The following is a 24,633-nucleotide window of genomic DNA, read 5'->3' as shown; positions in this document are numbered from 1 at the left end:
TATAATTTATTGCTACGTGCGCGTTCGATTTTGACTCGTAAAATTAGCTACCTGCATCTGCTCTGCTCGGCTCTTTTTTTGCGGGGAGGACCTGCGAGGATAATTTCGTACGGCGGGCGCGCGGACGGTCGACGTACGCGTTTAAACGCGCGCGAATGTTACTTTTACTTTCACGATCGGTGAGACGCGATTTGCAAGTCCAACTACAGCTGTTTTGAGGTAACTTGTTGGTGTTTGCCGAGTTATAAATGCGCCCGAGCCAGTTTGATAATCGGCCGGCTGTACCGGTTGCCACCGCTGCTGCTGCTGGACGGTTAAACTGCATCATAGAATACATTATGCAATCGGTTAGTCAGACCGGCAGACAGGCCGCGTTCGGTTGGGTTTAATTTCGAGAGGAGCTTTTATAGCAGCCGGTTTGATGCTAGTGATAAAGTAAAAAATAATCCGATGGCAATAACTGTTACGATAGTGACAAATTTCGAACATTAGTTGCCATAAAGTTGCTTGGTTTGTGCGGGGAAATTTGAACTATCTTTTATGGGCTTTGTTTTCACGACGATGTTTGTATGCAAATGCTTCCGACAAGACAAATAGTTCGTTAATGATTCGAGCTGAATCACAATTTATTTTCTCTCCGTCGATATCTGTTGTGCCTATCTTTGTGTCAAACGCAAAAGCTCGGCGCGCTTAATCCGTGGAACGGAAATTGTGCACGGTAAAAAGATCAAGCCAAACCAAAGTAATACTGCAATACACTCAAGTACTTTTTTTACACGGTTTGTTTATTTCGATTATTAAGAACGGGACATCTTAGGGACCATTTATTTATTTCTCATAACATTTGGGAGCGGCTCGACATTCGTTACGTAGTTTGTAAATGGTCCCTAAGTTGTACCGTTTTTGAGTAATCGAAAAAAACAAACCGTGTAAAAAAGACTTGAGTGTATTAGGTTTTGGCAGTTGCTGTGATGAAAAAACCAAATATCAAAGTTCAGTTTGCAAACTTATAGGGTATGTTGCTTCTTCGTCGTAATTGCCTATTCCCGTCCTATCCAACACAAATTATTAAAAATATCAGTGATTTTTATGACACACAATGCAAAATTAGTTATTCCCTAATATTTTAGTTTGTTGCCTCTCATACGCGATCAATCAAAATGAGCTGAGATCTATTTAAATGCTTTTTTTCATTAAAGAATTCCTAGCAGCCAAATTTCCAACGTTTTTTCGTGCGACGAAGAAGAAAATGTCGACTAATCGTTTCAATTTCCGTCATTCATAAAGTGAAAATAACTCACGCAACGCATTGTTAGTATTCTACAGCCGGGAAAACTTGCATAACCTACAGAAATTTGGCAGAATAACATTTGTCATGCTGTCCTACACAAATACATACGCGCTAGCTTCGTAAACACTATTGTGATTTTTAGTTCGGTCGATGAAAAATTTTGATGGGCTGATTTTAAAACGGTACGACGAATTTAAGATGCTTTATTAATCGCTTTTTAGTGAATTCAAAGGGCACGGATCGGAAGGAAAGTGTATTTGAGTCAAATCAGCAGCAGAGCTTTTGGAGTATTCCCTAAATCCACCTTAGAAATGATGAAAATTAAAGTGGCTTTCCTTACTACGACGGGAATTAGAAATAAACCCTATCTAGGAATAGAAAACCTTGAGCAACTGCCTTAATTTTAATTAATATATCTACATAGTTTGATAACCGATTTTTTGCCTGGCGTAAGCTTGTCTTTTACTATAACTTTAACTTTAATGAGTATGCATATGAACAACTTTAGCTTTTACAAATGATGATCACTAGAAATTCATGTTCATAAAGCATCAAATGGCTTTTTTCATACAATCGATTGCAATTGTCAGCCACTGACTGCACGCAAAGGTGTTGTTATTGTGCAATCTTTTCGTGTTTTTCGCAAAAATACAACCGCTAGTTAGTATGTGTAGTAAAATTTGATTTTAATAACCTTCATGTCATAATTCAGGCAAACACCATTCTGCTGGCATGTAAGCAGTATGCCCAAACCTTTTCAAATCAGCTGGCATTTCGTAACGTTTCGGCGCATAGCAGAAAACGCAACAATTCCCAATTCGACACAATAATTCAGCAATCGACGCGGGGCTCATCTAATCCATTCAGGGCACAGCAAAGTAAAACACGGCCAGCCACCTGCTTTAACGGCAAACAAGTAGTCTGACAGTGTTTGATTTCATTGAAAGTCCGACCGCCCGACCGGGGAGGAACGGAAAATTGAAAACCGAAAGCAAAATGAAAACACAGTCGGGCTAAACTCGACGACAGTTTTCGTGCAGCCAAGCGAAAAAATCAAGACAGATTATTACGATTATTACACACCAAACGCTGGAAGGCTTGATGGAGTTTCCAGTTTGCAGGCCCATTGTCATTAGCCTGAGTCGGTCGAGTCCCTCGGCTGAGTAGTGGTTGGTATGTAAACCTAAACCAGACTACAGGGTGTCCCGTCACCCCCCCTGAGGCAGCGCGGTTGTTGTAGCGTCTCAAATTTTCCACCGGTTCGCTTCCGCTTCCTTTTTAGTTCCCCTGGCTGGTTTCAATGCCGGGTTGAACCACGTTACACCGGTGTGGATTTTCCTTTTGGTTGCAGTACGTCAGTTCAGATACTGTAGAGTCATTTTTCGGCGACGATGTTGAATTCAAATGGATGGACGATTTCATGATGGTTTGGCTGAGTCTGTACGCGGCCACTGACTGGAGTAGTTTCCTGCTGGCCAGCAGCTCCGGATAGTGGATGGTGATGGGGCGTCTAACTGCACATTAGTGTTTTCTGCTGTTGTTTTAATGGACAACACTCGAGTGCTATGTGCTGGCATGACAGACACAGCACGGAGCCTAATTTCCATTGAATGGAGGAAAAAGTTCGCGAAAAGCGGGTCTCATTTCCTGTGCGCTTGGACAGTTTATTATGCAGGGCTGATGGGCGGCTAATGACCGGTCGGTCGAAGCGGTGCGGTGGTGGTGACGTGTGCGTAGGCACTGCTCGCTGCTCGCTGAAAGAGATGAAATAATGGCCATTTGAATCAGTCAGCGAGACAATCTATCAAGCTTGCTCCACGGCAGAATCCGAACGACCTGAGTGTGTCGCTGTCAGAGATAAGTACATTTTGTATTTGTATCGGATGTCATGTAGTAAAAGTTAGTTAAATTGTCATGTAGGTTAATGAAAAGAAAGGCATTACATTTGATGATAATAATTAGTTCAAATGTTTTAATCTATAGGAGGAAGTCCTCAATGCCTGGACTCAATAAATATCGGTTTTATTACATCTGTTTTCCCTTTTATGCGAAGAAAAAGGAAAAGATAAATTTTTAAGTAGATAGTATTTTGTGAAACAAATTAAATCAAATCGAAAACTGTCCGCTATGCTCGGACATTATAATTTGATCTATTAAAACCTGCATCAATGGAAGAAAAAGATCAAAAAATACTTCAAACCCCCTGCACAAGTGTTGTATGTCCACTGTTTGCAGATTTGCTATATAACAGTTCAATAAAGTCTAAAATGTTTACTAACACGGAATGCATGCGAAAATGCACGCGGAACTCCACTTACAGGGCGAGTAGCAATAACTGTCAGTGTTTTTTAGACGTGATTAATTAAATGAGTTAATCACACACGCGTCTGCATATTTTTCGTTTAGATTGTATTCAAATGTCAACACAGCTTGCAAGTTTGTTTTAAATTTTTAAAATTTTTGTTTTAAACTTTCGGCATAAACAAAAGATTTTTCTTTTGTACCATCAAGGTAAACAAGGAAACCAGTCCTTGGAAAATACTCCTCAAATCTCGCCGTTAACGCACTGTAAGGACACCGGAAGTCATCACACGAATAAGAGAGCGAATTCATCGGAAACCGGATCAGTGTGGACGTAAGAAGGTCATGGAACTGAGGATTTCGCAGTCAACTACCTATGTAGAATATTGTGAAAGATGATCTTCGATTGATTTCATACAACAATAAACAACGGTTTGACCGAAAAGCAGAAAGCTACAAGAATCGAAAGATGTTGACTGCTGGTTAAGCGCGCGGTGATTGTGAAATTTTTTTTGGACCAAAAAACGTTCCTAATACAGGATCACCATAATCCATAAACTGATCGGATGTATGCAGAACATCTTTCTGATATTCCTAGGGACAAACTAGCTGTTTAATGGTTCTAGAATGTTTCCAGGGTGATGTAGGGAAATCTGCTCAGTACCTTAGAAGATACGATACTATCAGACACCTGAAAAAACAACTCAGGGAGTAGGGTTTGGTATCCCGACCCCCCTAATGGGGCGTGAGGACCCAGACCCACTAAAACCCTACTCGAGTCTCCAGCCTAAATCCCCCTGGCCCCACCTTATCGGTATTACTTCAGGGAGGGGCTATTTGCTTAATGCACCCTCTTAGACAACTACTGGACTATGGTAGTTAGGCTATTTACTCGCCGTTGATCGGCTCCCCAGTGGTTTTGTAGCTCAAATATAATCTAAATATTGCATGAATAATGTTTTGAAATACCATTTGCTTCCCATCGTCAAAAACACTACAAAAGTGCCCCATGCTGCTTTTCTGCACCGCCTCACCAGGCGAAAGCTATCACAGGCTTGGTGTGAGGACAGTTTTCCGGATTTTATTTCTTCGAAAGAGTAGTATCTACGCCTGATTTGAATCCTCCCGATTTCTATGCATGGGGTTACATGCTAGGGCAGTGGTGCCCAGGCATAGGCATGGTGCGGGCCAAATCAGATCGCCCATGAATGCCGCGGGCCGCAATCATCTCTGGTCATTCGAGTACACAACAAAATGTAAAATATGCGACAGCAAAAACCATTTTTTAGGAATCTCCCCAAGATTTAAACCGGAAAGCATTCCGATTCACAACATGCACGAGGCATTACAACTAAGCTGAGTGACTACTATGTCATCAAAAAATTTTCTCATAAGTCCACCATCTTTCAAATCAGTCCGCGGGCCACACAAATCATCTTGAAGGGCCACATGCGGCCCGTGGGCCGCAGTTTGGCCATCACTGTGCTAGGCAATCTAGCTAGCACCAAAGGATTGATTGTAGATATTTTGTGATGATTTGTGATGAAATGCCTCTGGATATCTGGAACGATTGTGACAGGTAATTAAAGCAAAGGGAGAAAGAACTGAATTAATTTAAGACAAATGCTATGGAGCTGCCTCCCAGTTGGCCTCAATGTATGATGCTGGCCTAATAAGCCAGTCGTCGTTTGTTCGAATCTCGGCTGGCAGAGGCTGTTAGTGTCAATAGGATCGTAGCAACCGGCCCTGCAATTGTCCTGTACACCTACAGCTGGCTGAGAAGTCTGTTGTATAAAAACAGATTGTCAAGTTTCGATAACAGAATGTAGCACCTAGGCTTTGCTTTGGAGTTACTCCGCAGAGAAAGTGGTTTCGCAATGGTCTGATTCTTGCGCCACGTACAATAGCGAATGGATGTACTTCACGCTGCTTCGGCTCGTCAGTAGTGTCGAGTAGTGTCGAGGTACGGCGCTGGTCTAACAAGTCAGTCGCCGTGTATTCGAATCTAGGATTGGTGGTGCTAGTAGAATCAGTAGAATCATTGCATTAGCCCCGTAATTATCATGACTACAATCTTTTACCGACTGGTAATTCACTCAATGGAATTATCATGTACTCTAATAATTGGTCGCGAAGTCTGTTGATAAAGGGGGTCAAGTCTTAAAGACATTTATACACAAGGTTTTTTACATTGATTATCCTGGTCTCCAGCACATCCTTCATGGAGTGAACGAGTCTCTCCCAGACTCCACCCATGTGGGGTCCTCCGCAAATGTTCACTAACATGCGGCCAAAAATTGTAAACCAAGAGAGTATGCTTTGGGGATTGAATATCGTTGTGACATAACTTAGCACGGTCCTTTTGATTGGTCGTTCAACCCCTTGGAAAAACCTACCCCTCTCTTTAAGTAATGAAGACATTCTCATCTCCCGCAAGATTCTCCTTGCCCGGTTTGCGTGTTCTTGTCCCGGTTGAAGTGGACTGCCGGATTCACTTTCTGCTCGCCCATTGTTCCCCGCTTGGAGTTCGACATCCAATACTTGATTCGTAAGTCTTCATAGGATTGAATATTAGTGAACGGTGTCTCGCGTATCTACAGGTATAAAATAGATCTCAAATCGGTCTTTAACCTCTTATCTAGCAACTTCTATCCCTACATCTGTGTGGAAGAAGGCACTCATGCGAACGATTCTTCAATCAAGTGAACGGTTGTACTCCAGGTTATGAGCCGCTTACTAAAGGGTGTTCCACATCAAATTGCACCACAGAAGAAACGCTGTAGTAAATTACCTAATTTACCGATCCTTTTCAAACTTTCAGTCAACAAAATATAGTCCATTAGTAAACTTTTGGCATATTTATTTGATTTAACTTCAATACCATAACCGTAGGCTCGCACCTTATGCTTAACTCCACTCAAAAAGTTTTATTCAACTTGGCTGCAGCGTCACCCGTACAGAAACCCACTTTTTCTTCATGTCTTCCTCAGATTTGACCCATGGGATTTGGGGACCCATTGACTCCTTGGGATGTTTCCGTAATGTCTGCTTGATAATAGCCTAGTATTTTTCTTCTTTTTTACCAAACCTCGTGTTTTAGTCAAGCCCTTGAAATGCGGTCAGGTATATATTAATATTAATATATATATAAAGCTATAATCCGAGGTTATAACCGGATTCGAACTCACAACACCCGCCAGGGCGTGTGACTCGCTGGTACCCATGCACCTATGAACCACAGAGGCGCTGGACAAAAGGAGATTGCACAACCCCCCTTATTAATGTAGCGACATGAGTTGGGCTCTTTTTACACACACATTTTGGCTCTTCCTTGGAATCCGGTTATAATCTCATATTATAGCTTGGTTCGACACATGCACCTTCCAGCATTGGACAAAAGGTAGGAGTCACAACGACAACTTGTTAAGCGTAGCTATCTATAACCCCCCCCCCCTTCCTTTCCACTCTTTCCCCTCCATTCCCAAAAAATCCTTCATTACTTTCCCTTACCGCCCCTTCATCAATTGTAGAACCTTCGTTTCAAAAAATACTAGTATTTTCGATGGGCCTTAGTTTCGGTGCGTTTGGGGTGTTCATGTCCTTGGGTACGAAAGTGACCCCGTTTGCTTCGTATCCAGGACATCTTTTGAACAGTGGCACGAAGCTAGATCCGGCCAGAAGGTGGAAGGGCCCGCGTGTTGCATTAACAGAGGAAGCAGACGCTTCTGTAGACACTCCTTGAGGTAGATCTGCCCGTTTGCAGTCCCGATAGTCACGAACGGTGCACTTCGATTACCTCATGAGCAGATCGCTTGCCATGTCATGTATGCGCTGATTTCATAAATCCGCTTGCCCTATATTACCTCATGGGCTCGTGAAGCTATGGAAATTTAAAGCTTGAGTATGCGATAACTCAGCCAGTAAAGATCCAAGCGATTTGCGGTCTTTTGCAAAAACGTGTATTTTGAGAGCTTCTATAATTGCCTAGAACATTGTATTCTTGTAAATTGCAACTAACAAAAGCTAAGCATGAAAAACTAATTTTTAAAGAAGTTTTGAAGAATATGCCCTATAGTTCAGCATTCGATAAAGATAGAATTTTATTTCTTCAGCAAAGTTGCTTGTTTCTACAATATTTACAACTTTGCCGAAGAAACTATGTCTATATTTCCTAACACAAAAAAGTTAGTTTTTTATTTTCATTATAGTAAACGATGACTAACTTTTGACAGTTTTTGATTAAGGGGGATATTCATACGAACAAAAGTGCTGAAGAACATACAAGTTAAAATGAAAACAAGAGACACTAGGAAAAAAGTTCCACTTTTCGTCCTTTTGGACTACTGTGCCTCGGTCGTCAATGCGACCGCAACTGCGGTGCTAAGAGAAGAAACCTCGAGTACACGAAATGATTGGCTTGACGAGGAATGCCAAGAAGCGATGGAGAGGAAAAAAAGTGCTTGGTAAAACTATCTAAGGATTGACTTGAGGAAAATTTGGCCAAGTATCGACAAGTGCGTAATGGGTTGTTCGCGATGCTGAGGAGGAAAAAGCGTGGAGGACGACAGAGATCGTGAAGAGCTAGAACAACTATTCCAGGTTAACGAAACACGCAGATTCCTGCTGTCAACAGAACTATACATAAATGAACCACTAGCAATGGAACTTCATCGGATAATTTCAAGGATTTCCGATGAGGAAAAACTACCGTAGGAATGGACAGAAGGTGTGGTTTGTCTCATCTATTAAAAAGGCGATCGGCTCGATTACAGCGGCATTACGCTGATCAAGGTCGCCTACAAGGTGCCATATAGAATAAAAAAAGGTGCTCATCCCAGATATTGTTATGTCATCTATCTCCAAGAGATCCTCAGCAGGATATTTCATAGGGCAGTATCAGGCAAGGTTTATTGACATCCGTGTTATTAGGGATATAATTTTCACTACCCGACAAGTTCTTCAGCAATATCGGGAGAACACGGTACCCACGCATCATATTTTCGTTGAATTCAGGGCAGTATATTATACAGTCGAGCGCGAAAAGCTATGGCAGATAATGGGCGAGAACGGTTTTCCGGACAAACTGACGCGGCTGATCAAAGCTACTTCGGAGCGAGTGATGTGCTACGTGCGTGTTTCGGGGGCGCTCTTAAGCCCTTTCGAAGTAGTCAGCTCCTAGCATTCGCAAATGAACTCGACATCATTACTAGAAACCTTGGGACGGTGGGGGTAATCTACGCTGTACTAAAAACGGAGGCTATGCGGATTTGGTAGCAAATCAATGTGTCGAAAATCAAATATATGGTAGGAAGAAGTTCCAAAGAATGTTCTCCTCCCACGGACAGCGAATATTGACGGCGGTGAACTGGAAGTGGGTGTTCAGTTCATATATTTAGGATCTCTGGTCACAATCGATAATAATACGAGTGAGTAGATTCAACGACGCATTCAAGTTGGAAGTCGGTCCTAGTTTTCCATCCGCGCACAGAGTTGACAAAGTACGCTAATCCAACTGGTAGTCCTCTAAGAACGTGAGGCTGTAACTTTGCTTACGGAAAACATACGTGCACTTGCCGTCTTTGACCGAAAGGTATAGCGGACTATTTTGGGCTCTTAGAAAGATACCCAACGTATACCTGGCGAAAGTTGGGAGGCTACGGTGAGGTGGCCACGTTACGAGGATGCCGGATGCAATTGTGTAGTGAAAGCTGTTCTCTTTAATAACCCCACCGGCATCAAGGGTAGAGGACTCCAGCATGCTAGATGGCTCGACCTGGTTGATGCCGACTTGCGTGTGTAGAGACGTTCAACGAATTGGCGACGAATAGCCTACGACTGAGTACAGTGGAGACCCCCCGGCTCTATGCTGCTGGAAATAAAAATTACTTGAAGCGTCTTTGAAGAGGCACGAACGCTGTATGAAATGGTTTTCAGTAATGACGGGTTTGAAAAACAATGGTCAACGACATTAATATGTTGTAAATGCTAATTCAAAAATGAACTTGTTATCTACACGATCTATGAGATGAGACACGTGCAGTGTATAGCATGAAATTATTGTTCAATTGTGGATTTTTCTTTGCATGGATGGTTGGCAGAGACGTCATTATTGCAAACTAATGGCCAAATTGTTTTTCCATTATTACTCATATGTTTTCAAACAAAATATGTTTATACTGAAGCATGTAGATTTTGGTTAGTTTGGTTTTTACGTCAACTATGTGGACATGGGCCGGCGGCAAAAAACATTTCTGGACTTCCTACTGAATACGTGAAAACAATGTTAAACAATCGACAGCAATTCGCACCGATCGATAAACTGAAATCTAATCCACATCTAAAGGGAAGTGACCATGTTTTGAATACATTCCAACGTATGTATTTACTTCCGACTTCATACACTTGCATACGACGTTACCTGGCGCCGGTGTACCACAGACCACAGGTAAAGAAGCATAACGCAGATGATGATTATTGTTACGATGGCTGAGCGTCTCTAGCGTCTCTATGCGGCATGGGGTTGGTTGGGGCTATTCAGTTGAAACGAAGCCTCAGGTTCTGCTTCGACTACGGTCACCCGCCCTTTAGGCAAGTTAGCAATGGCACAGATGGTTTTCCGCCAATAAGCCGACCAGTAGTGGAGTTTATGAATGGACACCGTTTTCGGTTACCTTCAACAAGCACAATGATCAAGTTGAATGACCACCCGCCCCTACCAGACCGAAACCAGACCAGACCAGAGCAGACCAAAGCGGCCACCGTGTATGTACCGTACCTACCTTTGCTATGTAGGTCTTTTGCTAAACTTACTTTCTTTGTTTGCTATGCTGTCCGCTACCTTTGGGAGAAATATTATTATATTGCCCATTATGCAATGCATGCGAATTGAGTCATGCTGTGGTTGTTAATTTTTTGTTCCCGGCCATAGTCCACGGTAGTAATTAAACTCATGATTGGAAATTCGATCATTTCAAGTCACTTTCTCCGCTGTGTTTAACTGCGGTCTTTTGTTCAGGGATAATTTGATTACACTGATGGTTTTTTTACAGCTACAGGTGCTAGTAGTGTGATCTCATAAAGCAAATTGATGATTCTAACATAAACTTAGAAATTATCTAATTTACATTCACATAAAATTTCAAAGTATTGAATGTATCGTAATGGCTCTTATGTCGCATTTTAAAAGTTATTGCTTCACACCATTTTTTGTTGGTGGATCGTTTGACTAATTGGCTGTCATTTTTTTCTATTTGTCTCTCTCTCCGCAGCTTCCTTCTCCGTGTATCTTCTTCTGCCAACAGGTTTAAACCAATCTGACCGCCGGTTCCCAGTGGAAAGAAGGCCCCGGGGGCCTTAGTGTGAAGCAACCGATGCGATGGGGTGGAGCAGTCTACTCATAACGGCTACGTTGTCGTTATTTGTGATTTTCGGATTAATCGATGCCATTAACGTAAGTAAATCGACATTTCGGAACATTGGTTGTAATTGACATATAATGTTTTGGCCATACTCGCATGTGCCAGTAGTGTAGGTACGCGTGGTGTGAACTGCCGAAATCGGCTCAGCAGCCGGCAAACATTTACCGAAAATCGGTTATATAAGTTGAACAGATTTCTTTTTTTGCTCTGAATAACTTTTTTGTACAAGCCGTTGGAAACGGTGAAATCTAGGAGGGTACCGAACTCACCTTCCTCGTCCATCGACAATTTGGTTAAAACATTCGCCTTGAAGAAATATTGGTTTTATGCGCGGCATATTCGATCCATCCAGTGCAGTGGCTCAATTTACCGGTTGTTATGGGACAATTTTCATCGGATTCGGTGAGAACCGGCGGAAAACTGGACTGATGGATATGCCTTATATAGAAAACATAAATTGCAAGTAGAATAACTCCCATGAGCGTATGATGAAGTGCAAAGGCAACAACCAGGTTACGAGTGAGTTTTTGCAATCACACTGTAATCGCAACTGAACAGCGGAAAATATAATCATTTTACGACAAACAAACGTAGGTGATTTTTTTTGTATTCCTTGTTTGTAATTTCGAGACGACTCAGAAATGCACAACCCAGCTCTGCAGTTTATGACGAGACACCTAACTAGGATCATGGTCTAGTCTACCATAAACAGTGCATATTTCAATTGTTCGCTGCCTTATCAGAGCATTTTCTTGCACCATTCGAATCGTCGTTGCACGGATGGAGAAGTACATTTGCTCGGTACGACCAATGTGGATTGCAGCAGCTCGCTCGGTGAACTTGAACAATCTATGCGATGCTACTACCGTTGACAATAACCTTGAGCACTCAGGGACACAAGAGAATTTTATTTCATATCTGCAATATCAATTTTAATAGAATACGAGTGATTTGAAGCAACTTTGCACACGTTGGTCATTCTTTTCTAAACAGTAAAGGAATTTATTCTAGAAACTATGAACCATATTAGTATATGAAGCGTGTTACTGAATATTTCAATTTTGAAATAGGATAATTTAAACAATGAACTTCATTGAATGAAGTGGTAACCGAAAAGCAACAACATTCAAGTGGGCAATAAGGATAACTAAGCAAACTAACAAAACAGGCGAAAAAGTGGGCTCTGAGTCAAAATAGTTTGATGGCATCACCAATAAAAAAGTTAACTGTTGCCATAAAATTTATTCCACAGATGCCACAGTATAGTTGCCTCTGTGAGTGTCTATGGCTTTTAAAAGTTTTGTGCATAAAATTAGGTTTACAGCACCAGTTTGTATTAACACGAATCAGTCCAAAATTACCTCGTTATTTCTGTGCAATTGCCAACTTTTCGATGCTATTGCAACAACGTACAAAGCTAAAAAATGTAAAGCGATATTTTCTTTCAAATGGTCTACTGAATTTCGAAAAAGTGGTCCTAATTGAAGTAAATATCAATCTGTTTTTATTATATAGTGATTAAATGTATTAAGTGATGCCGTATGGCATTCGGGCTAATGTTGGCTTTAAGAACAGATTGAATGATGCAAGAATCTTGCATATGTTGGGACGAAAGTGTTTCGGTTACGATATTCTAAAGAAAACAATTATTTGCATATGGCGCACATGCCTTAGAGTTGAGACCATTAAGGATAAGTAATGAGTTGCAGACCGATAAATATATCGATTAAATTAAAGAAACGCAGCTTGGTAATCGCTAAATTAACCATTAGAGAACTGACAAATGAGCTTAAACATATTGCTCTTTGATACGTGCAAGATCTAACATTCATCAAATGGATCATTACTGGAGACGAGACATGGTTTTATGAGTACCATTCTAAATCCAGGTATCTGACGAGTGAAGGGTGATCTTCGAAAGACAGAAAGTCACACAATGTTCAGTCGAATTGAGTACTCTCACTCAGGTTTTCATAGATAACAACGGTATTATATTCGTGCTTTATGAGACGAAATCAATGCGGTTATGCGGACTGTTGGAGTGATGGTAAACAGTCAACGCAGTGTGTCAGAAGTCAGAAGAACTTGTCGTACGTGATTCGGGCTAACTTTATAGTCTAAAAACAAGAACTACAATGTGTTTTCTACAGTCTATAATAACACATTTTAGTGTTGGCACGTTTATCGGTATCAGTTTGGTTGGGAAATCGAATATAATACATTTTATTTGACTGAATCATACGTTGCGTTGAATCCTATATTTATGGTGCATTATTATTTATTTTTGGCTTCCCATCTTACGACATAACCTGATGAACGCAATTTCTCCAATTTACTCGGTTGTTGACTGTCAGAAAGACCGTTGCATTAGCCCTGTAATTGGCTTGTTGTCCACGAGCCGATTACGAAGTCTGTCGAGAGAAAGGCTCAAGTATTTAAAAAAGTTTAAGCCTTAGGTTTTTTATTGCCCTGCGTATTTTCATCAACTCGGTTCATAACAGCCATTAGCGCTAGATGTAGAACAATTGCAGGCGTGAGAGACCATCCCCTCGTTAATTCACTCGCAATTCACACACAGCACTGCGTACCATCAATCGTAGCTTTGATCGGTCTGAACAGCAGGTTTTCAATCTAATGCATTTTCGGCTTCGTCTGGAATCCCACAAGGCAGTCATTTGGGACCGTTAATCTTCCTGCTATACTTTAATGATGTCAACCACGTTATTGAAGGCCCTCGTTTATCATACGCCGATGATCTGAAGATTTACTTGAGGATTCGCTCCAATGTCGATGCAATCCGTCTTCAACGAGAGCTTGACACCTTTATGGATTGGTGTAACTTGAACTGCATGCACGTGAATCCTGAAAAATGCTCCATTATTTCTTTCACCCGAATCCGTCAACCAGTGATTTTCAACTACAAGCTTATTGGTACTGAAATCCAACGTGTCGACCAAGTGAAAGATCTCGGCATTATCTTGGACAGTCAGTTATCGTTTAGACGACACATTTCCAACATTGTGGACAAAGCATTCAGAACTCTAGGATTCGTCTTCCGCATCGCTAAAGGCTTCACCAATGTGTATTGTCTTAAGGCATTATACTGCTCACTCATCCGTTCGACTCTCGAATACGGTTCCATCGTCTGGCATCCGTATTACCAAAACGGAGTTGCTAGGATTGAGTCTATTCAACGCCGCTTCTTACGTTTTGCGCTCCGTCATCTACCTTGGCTAGATCCGTTCCGATTGCCGAGTTACGAGAGACGATGCCGGTTGATCCATTTGGAGACACTTCAGGCGCGAAGGAACGTCGCGAGAGCTTTGTTTGCTGCTGATATGTTGCAAGGAAGAATCGATTGTCCTGCCATTTTAGGTACGATTAATCTGAATGTACGTTCCAGGGCACTGCGGAATGACGCAATGCTGCGACTACCATTTCAACGCACCAACTATGGACAAAACAGTGCAATGACCGGAGTACAGCGAGTCTCCAATAGAGTTGCCGCTGACTTTGGTTTTAATCTGTCACGTGAAACTATCCGCCGAAACTTTACTGTATTTTTCTCTATCAATGACGTTTAAGAAAATCTGTGTATATTTGTAATTGTTTGACTGTGTGATTAGTAATAGTATAAGAAACCATCATTAGGACAATTGTAGTTTGTTGATGTTGAATAAATGAATTGAATTGAAATGAATTGAATCCCTGGTAAGCCGTTCTCATCTACGATTTTCCATAGCTTTTTTGCAGTCGATAGTATCATATGCTGCGTTGAATTCAACAAATAAATGGCGCGTAGGAACTCGTTGACTGTATTTTAATGAAGTTGGCTTGATAAATTTCCCCTAATCTGTTCGTAATTGCAGAGAGGCGACGGAAGATGATTTTGGGGGTACAGTTTGTTGGTGATATTTGTAGTCCCATCCTTTCATTCCTCCGGTAGCTATTCTGTATCCGTAATTGTTACAATCAGCCGATGCATGCAACTGACCAGCATTTCCGGGTCCATCTTAATAAGCTTTATTTCGACGCCATCCTTCCTTCTGATTTCTAGCAGCATATTTGCTGTATCAAGAGTTCCTCAACTGGGTACTCGTCGCCAATTCGTTGAGCGTCTCAACACACGCAATTCGATTTTGACCTGGTCGAGCCATGTCGCACGTTGGGCCCCTCTATTCCTGGTGCCGGCGGGGTTTGTGAAGAGAATAGATTTCACTGCGTAGTCGTCCGGCATCTCTGTGATGTGGCCGATCTACCATAATCTCCCAACTTTTGACGATGGGAATCTCTCCAAGTAGTGCATAAATTCCGTAGTTCATACACCTGCGCCTCTCTTCGTTTTCCATTTATACTTTGCCAAAAACAGTCCGCAACACCTTTCATTCAAATACGGCAAGTACACGTACGTCTTTCGTATGCAAATTTACTGTCTCACGTCCGTAAAGGACAACCGTAGACTCGACTTCCAGCTTGACTGCAACGTTGAATGCCGGTGGTGACCAGCTGTAGGTAGTGTGGGATACGAGCGAGACTACCCATTGCGAGTGAACAATAGTTCTTCGATCAATGTTGAGCAGCACTCAAGGGTTCCCATGCGCATCAGCATACACTGATACTTGTGCGGCACATTATGGATGTAACACATACACTAGCACATTCGTATGAACCGGGTTCTTCGGTTTGCTGGCACGGTTCATCAGGCCCCCTTTCTTTCGTAGGCAGCCCCAGAGGTTAAGACGTAACAACGATTAGCTCCAGCGCCTTCGAATGATTCCACCAGTTGTGAAAAGTGAGGTTCCACAGGTGGTTATTCAAAAGGTGGTCGATCAACGTTTCTGTCTGATTTCGTGACCTCCTGGTGTACTTGTACTTCTGAGTTGGTGTCGAGTCGATAAGTGTGTACTGAACTCTCTGATGCGACAATAAGCCGTATTGTGGCGAGCCCTCAAAGCCAAAGCTATCATCCATCCGAACGAATACTACAGTTTTTATTCAGTTCTAAATGCTCAAACAAAGAAGTACTGATACAAAACATAATAAAAGGAGAGAATAAATAACATTCTACGAACATCTCATTCGTAGCTTCCATCACTGATTGATGGCTTACGCCAATTAATCCATTGTTTTCTTTTATCTGTTAATACGAACGACCAAACAGAATGCTGCGTCCACGCGTCTCTTAGCGTTATTTTGACAGTTGGCCCATGGCAATACTGCGCAGTATTTTGTATAGCCCTTAAGTGGGCCAATCTTGAGATGAATTCGAACAACCTTCAATCACCGGTTTGTGTCCCTTCTGAAACATGAGCGCGGAAATCTCCGATGACGATGTTGATTTCATTTTTTGGGTGGTAGTTGTATTCACGTCCGACCAAACTGAGCATAGAGTTCTTCTTTGTAAGCACCGAAAATTTCGAATGAGTGCTATACACGTTGATGATGCTGTTTTGAAGAACCAAACATCAATTCTGAATCTGTACAATCGAATACTGATACGCCAACATCCCAAAAACTCGGTTTCGCAACGCTCTATACAGCTAGAGTGTATGCCAATAGCTTTGGTAGATGGTATAACCATCCCTGAACGTACATTCCGTACGTACTCCTGAAGTGCTACGGCATCGAGCTTGCAGCTTTTCTACTTTTCGGAGACCACTCACTTGGAAGTTGAGGGATCGGCAGTTCTATGTCTCCAGTTTTTGATTTTTTCAATGTAAATTTCGTTGTTTTTCATCCTTTGTGTATTTATGTGGCGGCTTTTCAAGCCTGTGGCATCAACCTCCTATCCCTCCGTAGGACGATCGTGCACAGCAGTGTTTAGAATATAACACTGACAAGAGGACGATGATCAGCCGCCCATGAAGTTCAAACGCTATTTTGAACCGCTCCTAACATGAAATATGGGCACTCAGAATCTACTGCCTGCTACTTCCAAAGGCCAGGATGCCTACGAGGGCTAGTTCGGGCAGAATCCTAACATTCCCATATTCTTTATCCTTCTTGCCTTACTAAGATCGTGATATCTAGGCTGGCGACGAGCTTGCCGTTTTAGATATGGCTGACGAGGCATTTTAGAAATCGGCCACTCGCTGCGAGTTCAACGCTGTTGTACGCTACTTTTAACATGCGGAGAATCCAAAGTTGTTTTGTTATTTTATAATAATTTGTTCTAAATTATGAAACAGGTTTGTTTTGGCTAATTTATTTCGAAAACAAACTCTGAGGAAGCCTGCAAGTCGTAGGCGAAATACGTATCTGTCAATAGACTAAATATACATAGTAGAATTAAATTGGAAAAGTTTTCTTTTTATTTAATTCCAGATATCGTTATTTATCGACAGTAACGATATTTCAATGGCATCGAAAATATCGCTGTAATTTGTGTTTACTTAATACACTTTGACTAAAGTTCTATTGTTGTGAAAACCAAACCAAAGAGCTGTCAGATGAGAGCCAATGTGAACTATTTTTAAGGTGGTGTTATTTATATTTCGCACTATGTTTTATGATATATTACGATTAAATGTTTGTACTTTACAAAATAACCAGTATACCCAAGGAACAAAACGGCAGCACTTAAACGAGCAGTTGGGGAATAAGAATTGTGTGGAAGCATCCGGTGCTGAATAAGTGAATTTAATGAAGTGCCTGTGGTTTAAACGTTATATCCAATATTTTTTCTAGCTTCTAATCAACATCTATACGTTGTTATGTAATTGTGGAATCAGAGCGGAATAAACGTTATCCAAACGTATCAGCTACGAGCAAGTGTGGAATACTTAAAGGCTTTCATGAAAATGCATGTCGAATAGAGGTTTGTTCCACGCTTGACAAACTTAAACTTGTAAATTTACATCGGCTAAAAACTCGGCGCCTATCATATGTCAGATTACCTCAAATGTGTTCGTCGACGGCTTCCGACCGACAGAATGTAAGTTCGAATCCGGGTACGTGAAAAAAGTATAATGGCGGGCTTGATGAATTTTGAGTCAACCAATACTAGAGTAACCAACCTATTTTGGATCTCATCAGCAGCTGTACATAATTTGGACACTTCTAAGGTTAGTCAAAAGAGGTTTTCTGATGTTCAAATTTGTTTTTCAGCCCCGCTGGATTACCCTTGACGATCACCGACATTTTCGAAGCGGAAACTGTTGAATGTATAAACAACGTCGGTGGTTGCTAACCAATCGTTCCGCGCACTTCTGTTCTACAAACTGTAAAAACTAGATCATTTTAACTCACCTTGGACACTTCTATTTGAAATTGCTGTAAGCTGCTGTCCAAATTATGTACACCTGCTGGTGGGGTCCAAAATACGTTGGTTACCCTAAGTCTCTCATTAAATTATAATAATACAAATACGAAAATGGACACATAAAAAATACTTTCTACATATTTTTTCTTTTTGCTTGTCGAAATGTTGAACTGCTGTGGAATAAACGTAGCTTCAGTGTCATCAGCAGCAGTTTAATGAACATATCTATAGGGGAGTGTCGTCGTGGTTGGGCCACGTTTTGGAATTCGCCCATAACTTTTGTTTCAAAACGAATTTTGGAAATCTAAATACATCATTGCAAAGGTCTAAGAATAAGGTATATTTTCGGAAAGTTTTGAACGGATTGCTTGAAAAATAAAAAGTTATAGGCATTTACGTGAAGGCAAAAAATGTTGTCATAGTCGGGCCATGTTATACAGGTTGGGCCACCGCAAAGAATCTAAGACATACGTATTGAAATTCTATATAGAGACATGAGAAGAATGAATTCCGTGAACAACGGCTCATATAAGTACAAATACCTTTTTTTTCCTGTATGGACTCATCACTGCGACCAGTATGGTTAGATCTATTGTGATATCGCCCGGGTGTTTGTTGTATAAACCCGCACTGCATTTATTTTGGCTATAGTCGCTATTGAGTGAGCGATATGCTAATTGAATTTTTTTTTTTTTTTTTTTATGCGTGCTTGTGTGTAATTGGGTACCCTTCTTTCAATGCTTTACTCTACTTTACCCACCTCGTTCCACATGACAGCGCACAGTCCCCAATTATAGTCATCCCTGGCGTAGCAAACCAGTGCATTTTTACTATAAGGGTCTCATTTTTGCACTGTCAATAGGCCATATCGGGATAATATAGAACTCAGCATGAAGGAAGGGCGATGAGGGGCCTGAGAATAAACCCATGCTAAAGTCACTTTGACATCGAATGGCCTGATTCTACTAAGATTCGAACCCATGACCATTCGCTTGTCAAAGCAGACTCGGTAACCTTGCGGCTACAGAGCCCCCCTACAAATACCTTATTTTTAATTGCATTTTTGCAAAATTTTGGCGATCTTGTAAAATCAATATTGCTACAATCGCCTTTTCCGAAGTGTACAACTACAATGAAAAACACAACCGAAATCTAAGTTTTTATCGTATTAATTTTGCTTTATTCCGTCACATTTTACGTGACTGGTATTCTCTAGCGATTATTGTGTTTCTGCGCTTAAAATTATGGCTCAAGTGGCCCGACCTTTACAAATAGTGCTTTTCTACTATTTCACCTTAGCCTTCCCAAACACCTTACTGGATGGGATTTTTCTATAGTCTTCGTGTGCAGCACAACACAATTCATACATTTTCCAAATGTATCTCGATAATTGGATTTCATGAATCATTTCTTGAAGAAAAGTTCATTGCACCTGGAAATTTTTTTTTGTAAGATTTAGTCACTAAATTCAGTACGTATGTTTTGAATACACGATTGAAATTCACAATATTGTGAAAAGTTAGCTATCACAGTAACAAGTTTTACAATGGTTGTATAATAGATATCATGAGTTACTAAAACTGTAAAATCGTGATGGCTTGACCATAACAGTGGCCCGACGATAACGACAATACCATATATGCTGAATAAACGTTTTTACGTTGCCTAACAGTCATATAAAAGCATTTTCCACACAAATATCCAGCACTGTGCTGTTTAAATTCTCCAAAACCAACTGCACTGTACTTTAAAAGTAGCTGTACAGCATGTAAAGCAGCTGTAATAGTTGTCGGTTAAACATTTAATAAAAGCAAAAATTGTTTCTTGGGTAATGCTTCAAAAATTCGAGAAAGCGTATAAACAGATGATAAGCAACAAGGAATCAGAAATGTAACCTAGGAGATTGTAAAAATAATGTAAATAATCGATGTGGTGTTATTTTTATTTCGCTCATGTATATAATTGGCCGTAAAATCGCAATAGGAATTGGAGAACAGCAAAATTTAATGGTAGCCTACCATTGCACAGTGGGGATGTTTTCGAAAAAAAGTCTTTTATCTCTTTATCTCAAAATGCATCTGGGCATTGATCAATCTTTTCATGTCAAAAGAAAGGTATTTTTATAAGGATTCCAATGGTATGCTGCTTGTTCACGCATCCATTTCCAGCAGTTTTTGTCAAAAGAAGGGCCCTACCCTTCTAAAGTAAAATAAAATACCGTCATCCGGGGATACTTGCAACACTTTTGAACTTTGACTTAGTATAACTTTCGAAGTATACCGTTTAGATCGAAGTGTAAGTAGCCAAAACTTGTATAGTGATAAGTACTTTTGATTTATGATTATGAGAAAAAATATAAACTAAATGAATCTGCAGAATGAACCGAAAACAGGGGTGTTGCAAGTTACCCAGTAAACGGGGTTACTTGCAACACTTTCCTGATTTTGCGTTTCTTATGATTTTATATCTGATTTCAAACCGCGAATGACTATTTTGAGATATTTTGAATGTATTTGTAGTAAAACAAGAGATACTGGAGGCGTTTTTTGTTTCCCAATTTCGTCTATCGCTTTTTTAAAGATATTCGGTGAAAATGCAGCATGTCGGCGAACTCCCAATTGTCGTTTCAAGGCACGTGGAATTTTTCACAATTTTAATTTTTCTGGAGATGGTGGTAGATAAAATAACATCATACAGATGCAAACTTGCTTTGTACATACTGTCTATTACGATAATTTTCATTTTTACAAGTGCTGCAAACCGCGCCATATTGGAAGTAACAACACGAATTCATCGTTTCTTCTCCAAGTTCAAAATATAAACAAAGCTCAAAGTTGCTATTTGTTAGCTTATATGATGCACCTATTGTGTACAGGAACCATATAATCTATACCTATAAAGAAGGATTTCTGTCTGTCTGTCTGTCTGTCTGTCTGTCTGTCTGTCTGTATTTTGTTCCTTATAGAATCGAAAACTACTGAACCAATCGGCGTGAAAATTTGCATGTAGAGGTTTTTGGGGCCAGGGAAGGTTTTAGTGATGGTTAGAGACCCCTCCCCCCACTAAGAGGGGGGGCTCCCATACAAATGAAACACAAATTTCTGCATAACTCGAGAACTAATCAAGCAAATAGAACCAAATTTGGCATGTGGGTGTTTTCGGTGACAAGAATTTATTCTAGGGTAATTTGAGACCCCTCCCCTCTTTATAAGGGGAATTATAACTCCTCTCCCCTTTAAGAGGGGGGGCTTCCATACAAATTTCCTCATAACTCGAGAACTAATCAAGCAAATGGAACCAAATTTGGCATGTGTGTGTTTTTGGAGACCAAAATTTTTTCTATGATGAATTGGGACCCCTCCCCACTTTAGGAGGGGGGGCTCCTATACAAGCGAAATACAAATTTCCTCATAACTCGAGAACTAATCAAGCAAATGGAACCAAATTTGGCATGTGAAGGTTTTCGAAGGCAAGAATATTTTCTATGATGAATTGGGACCCCTCCCTACTTTAGGAGGGGGGGCTCATATACAAGCGAAATACAAATTTCCTCATAACTCGAGAACTAATCAAGCAAATGGAACCAAATTTGGCATGTGAAGGTTTTCGAAGGCAAGAATATTTTCTATGATGAATTAGGCCCCTCCCCACTTTAAGAGGGGGGGCTCCTGTACAAATGAAATACAAATTTCCTCATAACTCGAGAACTAATCAAGCAAATGGAACCAAATTTGGCATGTGTGTGTTTTTGGAGACCAAAATTTTTTCTATGACGAATTGGGACCCCTCCCCACTTTAGGAGGGGGGGCTCCTATACAAACTAAATACAAATTTCCTCATAACTCGAGAACTAATCAAGCAAAGAGAACCAAATGTGGCATGTGTGTGTTTTTGGAGACCAAAATTTTTTCTACGACGAATTGGGACCCCTCCCTACTTTAGGAGGGGGGGCTCCTATACAAGCGAAATACAAATTTCCTCATAACTCGAGAACTAATCAAGCAAATGGAACCAAATTTGGCATGTGAAGGTTTTCGAAGACAAGAATATTTTTTATGATGAATTGGGACACCTCCCCACTTTAAGAGGGGGAAGCTCCTATATAAGCTAAATATAAATTTCCTCATAACTCGAGAACTAATCAAGCAAATGGAACAAACTTTGGCATGTAGGTGTTTTTGGAGGCAAGATTTTTTTCTATGATGAATTAGGACCTCTCCTCACTTTAGTAGGGGGGGCTCCTATACAAATGAAATACAAATTTCCTCATAACTCGAGAACTAATCAAGCAAATAGAACCAAATTTGGCATGTGGAGGTTTTTGGAGGCAAAAACATTTTCTATGGTGAATTAGGACCCTTCCACACTTTAACAGAGGGGGCTTCTACACCAATGAAATACAAATCTATACCTATAAAGAAGGATTTCTGTCTGTCTGTCTGTCTGTCTGTCAGTCTGTCTGTCTGTCTGTCTGTCCTGTGTTCCTTATAGAATCAAAAACTACTGAACCAATCGGCGTGAAAATTTGCATGTAGAGGTTTTTGGGGCCAGGAAAGGTTTTAGTGATGGTTAGAGACCCCTCCCCCCACTAAGAGGGGGGGCTCCCATACAAATGAAACACAAATTTCTGCATAACTCGAGAACTATTGCTTGATTAGAACCAAATTTGGCATGTGGGTGTTTTCGGTGACAAGAATTTATTCTAGGGTAATTTGAGACCCCTCCCCTCTTTATAAGGGGAATTATAACTCCTCTCCCCTTTAAGAGGGGGGGTTTCCATACAAATTTCCTCATAACTCGAGAACTAATCAAGCAAATGGAACCAAATTTGGCATGTGAAAGTTTTCGAGGGCAAGAAAATTTTCTATGTTGAATTAGGACCCCTCCTCACTTTAAGAGGGGGGGCTCCTGTACAAATGAAATACCAATTTCCTCATAACTCGAGAACTAATCAAGCAAATGGAACCAAATTTGGCATGTGTGTGTTTTTGGAGACAAAATTTTTTTCTATGATGAATTGGGACCCCTCCCCACTTTAAGTGGGGGGGGCTCCTATACAAACGAAATACAAATTTCCTTATAACTCGAGAGCTAATCCAGCAAATGGAACCAAATTTGGCATGTAGGTGTTTTTGGAGGCAAGAATTTTTTCTATGATGAATAAGAACCTCTCCCCACTTTAGGAGGGGGGGCTCCTATACAAATGAAATACAAATTTCCTCATAACTCGAGAACTAATCAAGCAAATAGAACCAAATTTGGCATGTGGGTGTTTTCGGTGACAAGAATTTATTCTATGGTAAATTGAGACCCCTCCCTCTTTATAAGGGGAATTGTAACTCCTCTCCCCTTTAAGAGGGGGGGCTTCCATACAAATTTCCTCATAATTCGAGAACTAATCAAGCAAATGTAACCATATTTGGCATGTGGGTGTTTTTGGAGGCAACCATTTTTCCCATTATGAATTAGGACTTCTTACCTTTTTAGGAGGGGGGGGGGGGGCTCCCATTCAAACGAAATACAAAGTTGCTCATAACTTTAGAACTAATCAAGCAAATGGAACCAAATTTGGCATGTGAGAGTTTTAGATGGCAGAATTTTTTTTCTGTGGTGTATTACGACCCCTTTCCCTTTTAAGAGGGTGGGCTCCCATACAAATGAAATACAAATTTCCTTATAATTTGAGTACTAATCAAGCAAATGGAACCAAATTTAGCATGTAGGAGATTTTTGAGTCTTGAATTTATTTTATGATAGTTACAGACCTCTCACCCCTGTGGTAGGGGGATATGGACTCTCATGCAAATAAAACAGAAATTTTTGCGAAACTCAAAAACTAATCCAACTCGAGAAATTCGAGACTCTTCCATAAAACATTAATCAATAACAAGACCACAAAAACTATCTATAGTAACACTAGATCAGTCAGGACGAGCCGGTCGCGAGTGTTGCCGGTGACCCGCCGTCGGAAGCGCCGCCCACTGGAGGGCTTGCAAAACTCGAGATAGTGACAAAGATCATCCGAGATTCATGATTGTATGATGTGATGTACAACACAGGTTAATTTGTGGCAATACGAAGTTTGTCGGGTCAGCTAGTAAATAATAATTCCATGTCAATGAACTGACGCAACTTTGCACATCCATTTTTCCGACTCTGAAAGTGACATTACTTTCCAATCGTATAAAAACAAGCAAAACAATGATGTAATGGATTAAACTTAACTAAACAATAGATAAACATCCCTTCTTTAAAATGGCATTGGGTACAAATGGTTATGTTAACAAACAAATGCGTTAGAGCTGTCAGAAGCGCGATGCGCCAAAGTGTTGCAAGTAACCCCGGTGTTGCAAGTATCCCCG

General features: G+C 40.8%; 1 protein-coding gene across 1 annotated transcript in view; it reads left to right on the top strand.

Annotated features, from left to right (window-relative positions):
- Window positions 1-10,967: 10,967 nt before the first annotated feature.
- Window positions 10,968-24,633, top strand: part of LOC128735520 (mucin-2-like) — a 119,936-nt gene continuing 106,270 nt past the window's right edge. Inside the window, exon 1 of the mRNA XM_053830002.1 lies at window positions 10,968-11,042. Within this exon, the coding sequence (XP_053685977.1) occupies window positions 10,968-11,042 (75 nt within the window). The remainder of the gene's footprint in view (window positions 11,043-24,633) is intronic.

Source organism: Sabethes cyaneus, chromosome 2, assembly GCF_943734655.1.
Source record: "Sabethes cyaneus chromosome 2, idSabCyanKW18_F2, whole genome shotgun sequence".
Classification (NCBI taxonomy): Eukaryota; Metazoa; Arthropoda; class Insecta; order Diptera; family Culicidae; genus Sabethes; species Sabethes cyaneus.
Note: the sequence above shows the minus strand (reverse complement) of the source record. Positions and strands in the feature narration are given on the sequence as shown.